Source organism: Bidens hawaiensis, unplaced genomic scaffold (assembly GCF_021521415.1).
Source record: "Bidens hawaiensis isolate Kalapana, Puna unplaced genomic scaffold, B.hawaiensis_p1.1 tig00049791_1, whole genome shotgun sequence".
In the NCBI taxonomy this organism is placed as follows: Eukaryota; Viridiplantae; Streptophyta; class Magnoliopsida; order Asterales; family Asteraceae; genus Bidens; species Bidens hawaiensis.
Genome location: NW_027498910.1, coordinates 20227 through 27322, shown reverse-complemented (window position 1 = coordinate 27322; position 7096 = coordinate 20227). Strand labels below are relative to the sequence as shown.

At 35.6% G+C, this 7096-nt stretch overlaps 1 protein-coding gene across 1 annotated transcript; it reads right to left on the bottom strand.

The window, feature by feature from the left end:
• Window positions 1-2440: 2440 nt before the first annotated feature.
• Window positions 2441-4478, bottom strand: LOC143598197 (protein PSK SIMULATOR 3-like). Its single transcript, XM_077076478.1, has one exon. It carries the CDS (start codon window positions 4418-4420, stop codon window positions 2657-2659), a length of 1764 nt encoding a protein of 587 aa, XP_076932593.1. The 5' UTR covers window positions 4421-4478; the 3' UTR covers window positions 2441-2656.
• Between the last annotated feature and the right edge of the window lie 2618 nt (window positions 4479-7096).

Sequence of the window (7096 nt, the reverse complement as noted above, 5' to 3'; positions counted from 1 at the left end):
TGACTGCATGTTGACCAGGTTTGCCCACCTCTAGCTCGATTTATTTCAAGCTCTATTATCATGATACCCATATTATGAACCTGATCCAATGGGCTCTGGTCCACACCAGTCAATCCCATTAAATTTTGGCCCACTTTGTCTTTATACAAGGGGACTTAACCCACCATATTGATGCACTCTTCCTCTCCTGACTTACATTCTCATTTTAAGAGAATGGCTACCCTAAGGCCTAATCCTATATCACCCTTCTCTAGTTCTCTTACTAATTGATCGACATACATGTTATATGCGATGACTCCATATACATGAATAACTTGACTGTCAAGTCTACACGAAGTCCCAACCTCAGTGTACCTTACAATGGGTTTCTTGAGTTCATGGTTTACCCTTGGCCCCAAAAGGATGAGATGCACACAACCTCTACTAAAATGACTTCGAGCCGAAGAAGTCTCTTCCTTCATACTACAACTTCTTACCCGGCAACAAGGTCATCTTCAAGAATCGTTAAAAAATTCTGGGCTGAGGGTAGGAAAAAATTTGGCCCTTAAGAGTTTTTTATTATATTTAGCCAATTAAATTTTTTAATGGGCTCATCGGATTGTGCAAATTTTATTTTTATCATTATTTTTAATAAAAATGGCCTTAAATAAATTAGGTAATTGGGTTTTAACATTAAAAATACATATATTTTTTGTTTTGCATATGTATAGAAAAAACTCGAAAATTTTCGAGCCTACCAGGGACATCAAGCGGAGCCGCCACCCCCCCCCCCCCCTTCTCACATGGCTTTGCCAGGCACTAGATTCGCAAGCATTTATAGCAACATATATTTAAACTTGAGTAATTAGTGTATTCAATGTATATTATAACACATGTATAATCATGGTTAAATTTACAACATAATCATAGTTGTCAATAGCGGTGATAGCGGTCGCTATAGCGTGCTACGTAGCGATGCGGCTATAGGCCGCTATATACTAAATATCGGTCATTTAGCGTGATATAGCGGTTATTTAGGATGTTTTTTTAATTTTTATTTTATTTTTTAATATAAAAATTTGTAGTAATCTATTTTTTAGGCTTGCTTATCAACCAAACAGCTGCACGTTCCACAAATTCCACCGTAAAAGCTTATTTTGTGAATATAAACAATAATTATTTGCTTAAAAATTTTCTACCTCTTTATCGCTAAATATAAAATAGTGGTCGCTATTTACCGCTATTCGCTACGTAGCACATAGGTGACCCGTCGCTATTTTCCGCTATTCGATATTGACAACTATGCACATAATGTAGTGTTTATTTATTAACTTTTATCATAATTCTACAAGTCGTTTTTATTATTTTATATTAAACAAAAATCATTATATTAATACAACTAATAAGTTAAACTTAACCAAAATTGGTATACAGAACAAGGCTTGAGCTCGTCCAAATTAAACTTGACTACTTGAGCCCGACACGGTTCAATCACTTAACAAATCAATCTCAAATAGGTCACAAACAACTAGACGCATGTATTTCATGAAAGACTGCACCGCCTCTCAAAGTCTCATGTCTCAATCTGCTCCCATCACAAATGCAGCCGACTTTTGACCCACCCCATAATATTTGTTTGACACGTTTTCTTATTAGTTCAACTTCTATACATAGGTGTTTGGACCACTATCTAAGTTTCAATACAACTTGTTGACTGTTTGATATATAAAAATTGAAACTGTCAATCTCTAGGTACTTTTATCCTTACAAGTTACACACATAGATAGAACCATTATATATATCTCAAATCAAAAACAATACATAGACATAGCACAAGTAAACATAAACAAACTCATTGAAATTGAGCAGCATGCTTGAGAACTTGCATGCTCTCATGATGGTTCCAAAATCCAATGCTCAAATTTCACATTCAAATGGGACCATTTGTTTTTTTTTTTTTTTTTTGTCCACCTTTAGTTGTATATTTTAAGTACCATATAAATGGGACCCACTCAAAAGTGTGAGAAACTTAGAATATATGATCTCACATTCTCACCATGGTTATAGTTATGTTCAATAAAGGTTCTAAAGTTGTTTTCTTCTTCACCTACCTGTAACCTTTTTCTTTTCAACTAAACCACTAGTACCAACTACAAGATTACATGCAACTAAACGTTGAACCATTTTTTCAGAAGACCCCACAAACCGATCGATCACCCACCCGCCCCACCCACCAGTCGTGTGCATTGGTGTCTTGTGCATTACAATTAACAGAATACGGTCCAGTGAGCACATCTATGATGCAGCGATAGCATGCTCGAGACATTCAAGTATCAGAATGATATAGTGCATACTTTTAATGATTACATGTTCTTAGATAGTATATCAAAATAAGTAAAACATCAATGAAGTGTACGAAACGGAAATCAAATAATCATTGACCAAGTCAAAGCGACACATAACAAGTTTGACCTCCAAAGTCCATTATACATTGTTTATCAAGTTAATTTATGTACTTCAAAGACAACAACAAAGTACATAAAACAACTCATCCATACAATGATTATAAATCACTAATAAGCCAAAATCTATCATATTCACAACACGTTAGACTAATTTTATCAAACGACGCATTAAAAGAAAAACTCACAGTCGCAAATCTTGATCTCCATGAAGCTCAATATTGAGTTTGCCAGTCAATGCAGCCTTCAAAATCAAAACTGCTTGCACAATCCAATAACGCGTTTTGTTGATGCTCATAACGACATATGTAATTCAACCCGACAAGAAGCTCACAAATGGCGGTTTCTGTCTTTGTTCTATCTGCAAAATACAATGTTTGTAACAGAAGCACATTGGTTCTTGAAACAATTTGTTGTTGCTCAAAGTTTCTCTCGTTTTGCCACCTCATCATGTTGTGTGCCAAAGGCGCAAGCCAAGAAAGAATCTCATCAAGCCTGTCTTTCCAGTCGTGAGCGAGAGGCGCGTCGTATATTGCTAAATCTTTCACATACGACTTTAAACTCATCTTTAACGCCAATCGCAAGCTCGTTGGTAACATTTGGTATAAATCATCTCGAGCCTCCTCGCCAACTAAATGAGGGTATTGAAGTAATTTCTCAATCACAATAATAACATTAGCATAATGCAAAGCTAAAGCAGACCCTCCAATCGTGTTTTGAGAAGCTTGTACCGTTAATCTGTTCTTTGGAGCGGTTTTAACACTAGTTTTTATCCGTCTTTGTTCTCCCATCATCGGAATCCGACTTTGAAAGCCCGTGTGATTGTTAATATCTTTTCTTACACTACTCGAAACACTACAAGAACCTGAAATCTGGCTGCTTCGATCATCACGTTTCTGAACAGAACCGTCATCAAAATCATCCGACTTTGAAACCGGGCTGCTCCTATTTAAACATTCCATAAACAATCTCCCGGGTCCCAACCCGCAAGCAAAGTTAAAATCCTCCGCTTTAAACAGAGACATTTCCCCTTTTCTTGATCCGGGTTGACCCCTAACCCTACCCACCCGCTTCTCAATACCCGAGTTACTAAAACCACCTAAAGATTTCACACTACGCGTGTCAATCTGACCCGAAACTTGAGATAAACTAGTACAAGAATGTAAATTCGCACCTGAAACCGAGCCCGAAACCGAACCTGAACCAGAATTACTGGAAAACATCTCTCGTCTTGCAATTGTATCATCGAAAACTACACAAATACGCGCGTAAAGCGTACACACGGTTCTCGCAAGCATCTCCACTATCTTATCATAAGTCTGATTCCACAAAGACGCATCCTTTAACTGCCTAACATCCTGCTTCTGCCACATCACCTTCTGCTCAAACGCCTTCCGGCTTTCCTCGTGCTGGTTCTGCTCGAACTTGCTCGTGGCAACCTCCAACTCATTCAAAACCTCCATTTCCGCGTAAAGCCTCGCCGTCGAATTAACATACCGCTCCATCCGCCTTACCATGGCCTCCATATCCTTAACCAAAAACCCCAATTCCCCAATACTAATCACTCCAGACACAATATCCCCATACACATGCTGAAACCCAACCAGCTGAGGCACCGTACACTTGCGCCCGAGCCTCGAAACCACTCCGGCGATGAAATTAAGGTCATCGAGCTTCTCCGAAAGCGCGAGATCGAGAAGATACGTTTCGTCGGATGAGACTAGGGTTTTGATGCCAAAAGATTTGAGGGTTTCGTTTTTTAGCCGTGAGATCTCGGAATTGGTTAAGGATTTGTGGAGGTGGACGGTTTTGGACATGACGTTGGCAACCTCGAACGACAAGATTCCGATAATGTCCGGTTTGTTGTTGTTGTTTGCGTTCTTGGTTAGGGGTTTTGAAGATGATTCCAGTAGTAAAGCGTGTTTGAGATTGGAACCCATTTGGGTTCCTAGTCGGACTATCCATGGGTCGGCCACCATTGCTGAATCTGTGAAGGTTTTGGTAGATCTGATTGGTTAGGGTTTGAGTGATTGCATTTGGGTTTTTGAAATTGATGGTGTGAATTGATTGAATTGGAAGAGAGGAGATTGAATTTGATGGAGGGAATTTGGGATTGGATTTATGGAGTTTGAATGAAATGAAATGGGCGTTTGAATGAAGGTGAACTCAACTCAACTGCACCACTGTCTTTCTGCACCATGTATTATACTAAAGACAAATACAAACACTAAACTACAAAATATATTAACCAACTATTTTATTATTATTATTATTGTTATTATTTATATTATACTTTTGAGTAATTAGCAAAAGAATGGTTATGATTATGATAATGGTTTTGTTACTTGTATAGTATTAAAATAACTAATTTAAAATAGGTGGTGTAGAAACTATACTTGTAAAACTTTTTTTATCTTAATTTCTCACTCAATGTAACATAGTATTTTATGGTGTCTCTTGTAGGTTAACATTTGGCTGTGTGGTATGGTTTATGAAGCACCAGTAGTGGTGCTGGGGTCGAACACGAAACATCTCTTCGTCATCTTTTCACCTTTCTCACGGAATCCGTTTGTTGGAACTTGGATAGGAGTCTCTCCTTCACATAAGCTGCCTCCTCTCCCTATTACCTCCTTGTCTCACATGGACGGCTCAAAAAACGTCACGTTAGGATAAATACCAATCCATGTCACCCATGCTCACACATGTCCAGCTTTGTCTTTCTCACAGTAAAAAGTCTCCATCATCCCCCCCCCCCCCCTTCCCTTCTGTCCGCTTTGCCTATGGCAAAGGCCGTTCGTGGTCAGTCGTTCATTGGGACATACATCTCTCCTCAAAGTCTACCACATATGGCACCAAAAACCTTTGTTACAATGCTTATACTCCTTCAAAATGGAGGTGTTGTTATTACTGAGATAAACGTAAAATAAATAAAAAGCAATTTAGTTTAATTGTTTGGTTAATATATATTTAACTTTGCAAAAGCACAGTAACTATATGAAAGATTCATCCAGATGATTTCGCATTTGAAATTATTAAAGAAAATTAGAACTAATTAAAATGGGGGAGAAATAAGGTTATGAAAAGTAGGAAATAACAAAATTACGTATTCCCTGCCTTTTGGGTCAACACAAAAAGTTTCCATGATATTTCCTTGCAAATCAAAGATAATTGGTGGGATTTCTTCTCATATTTCAGCGGAAATTCGGTGTATATGTATGAAATAATGCTCACAATATTATCAAACATAATCAAATAAATAAAAGTTACAAGCATAAGTTAGGAGTTTTATATCAAAACCAAAAAACCATAAAACTAAATACCGGTGCCGATATTTGTTGGGTGGCATTGGTTCTCTTATGTTAAAAATATGTGTATTACAAAGTTAAAAATATATGTATAATAGTTTGGTTTCACAAAAGTTCTTTAGTGTTACTTAGAAATAAAGTCCAGATATACTTAAAAGGATATCAACACGTGTTTTATACTAATCGAAAATTATAAAAACAATATGGACACATGCTTAGATACTACCAAAAATGTGTTGATGTTTATTGGTTGGTATCGTTTGGTTCGGTTCAGCACCCGACACTCGTATAATCTATGATACTAAAAATGTTTTATTTTTAACAAACTCCGTTGTTAATAGATTTATGCCTGAACGTTGAAAATAAAATTCAATTTAATTCAGTAGTTAATCAGAGATGGTCATTCAGTGATCGGTCTAATTACAACATCATTACTTTCGAGGTTATACTTGTAATAAAAAAAATTGAAGATGAAAATTATAATAACTTGGTGATTACTAAACTATTATTATTATTTGGGTTTGGATCAAATACAAATTAATTAGCATGCTAATTATTAGAATCAAGTAGCGTAATTATATATACAACATAGTGTAATTATAGATAGTTTAATTATCACATAATATAAAAACTCTATGATATAATTACATAATTATACTACTTATATATATAAGACCAAACCCAATGCATAGCATTTAGCTATGCATTTGGATGATGTGGCAAACATAAAACATGAAATCTAATTTTTAAGCATTGGAGGGGAGATGCATTTAGGCAACCGCCCTTCAGTACGTGCACCATATTTGGGAGAGAGGTGGGCCAAGGTAAGGTAACTTTTGTTTTTTAGTTTTATAGTTCAAATGCAATAATAACTTTTTTATTTTTTTAAATAAATTTATTTTTAGAAATGATATACTTTTTTATTTTCCAAAGGCTCTTCACTCTGATTATAAAAAAGATGTTTTCTTTATTGATTCTTCGACCCACACATGATACTAAAAAGAAAAAAAAAGATTATTTTTTTTTATCAAAAACCTGTCCACTTTTTTCAAGAAAGATATTTTTTTTTCTTAACTAATTTCAACAAAACCGTATAATATATATTTGAAAATGGATTAACTATGTCTAATTATTTAATTCTATTTAATTAATTAATTTATATTTTAATAATACAACAATAGAAAGGGGATTAAAAACAAAACATAAAAGGTAGCGATGATGTGGAAATTTAAGTATCGGTAAGGATTTTTGTAGGGTTGGAGAGAAAATACATATTTTTAGTGTATTTGTGAAAATCTGATGTGACAGATGACTAGACATGTTTTTAGTGCATTTAGCAACTTGCATTGG

Bases quoted from the DNA above. Each gene is read 5' to 3' on its own strand.
- LOC143598197 (XM_077076478.1), bottom strand. From the start codon at position 4,420: ATGGTGGCCGACCCATGGATAGTCCGACTAGGAACCCAAATGGGTTCC.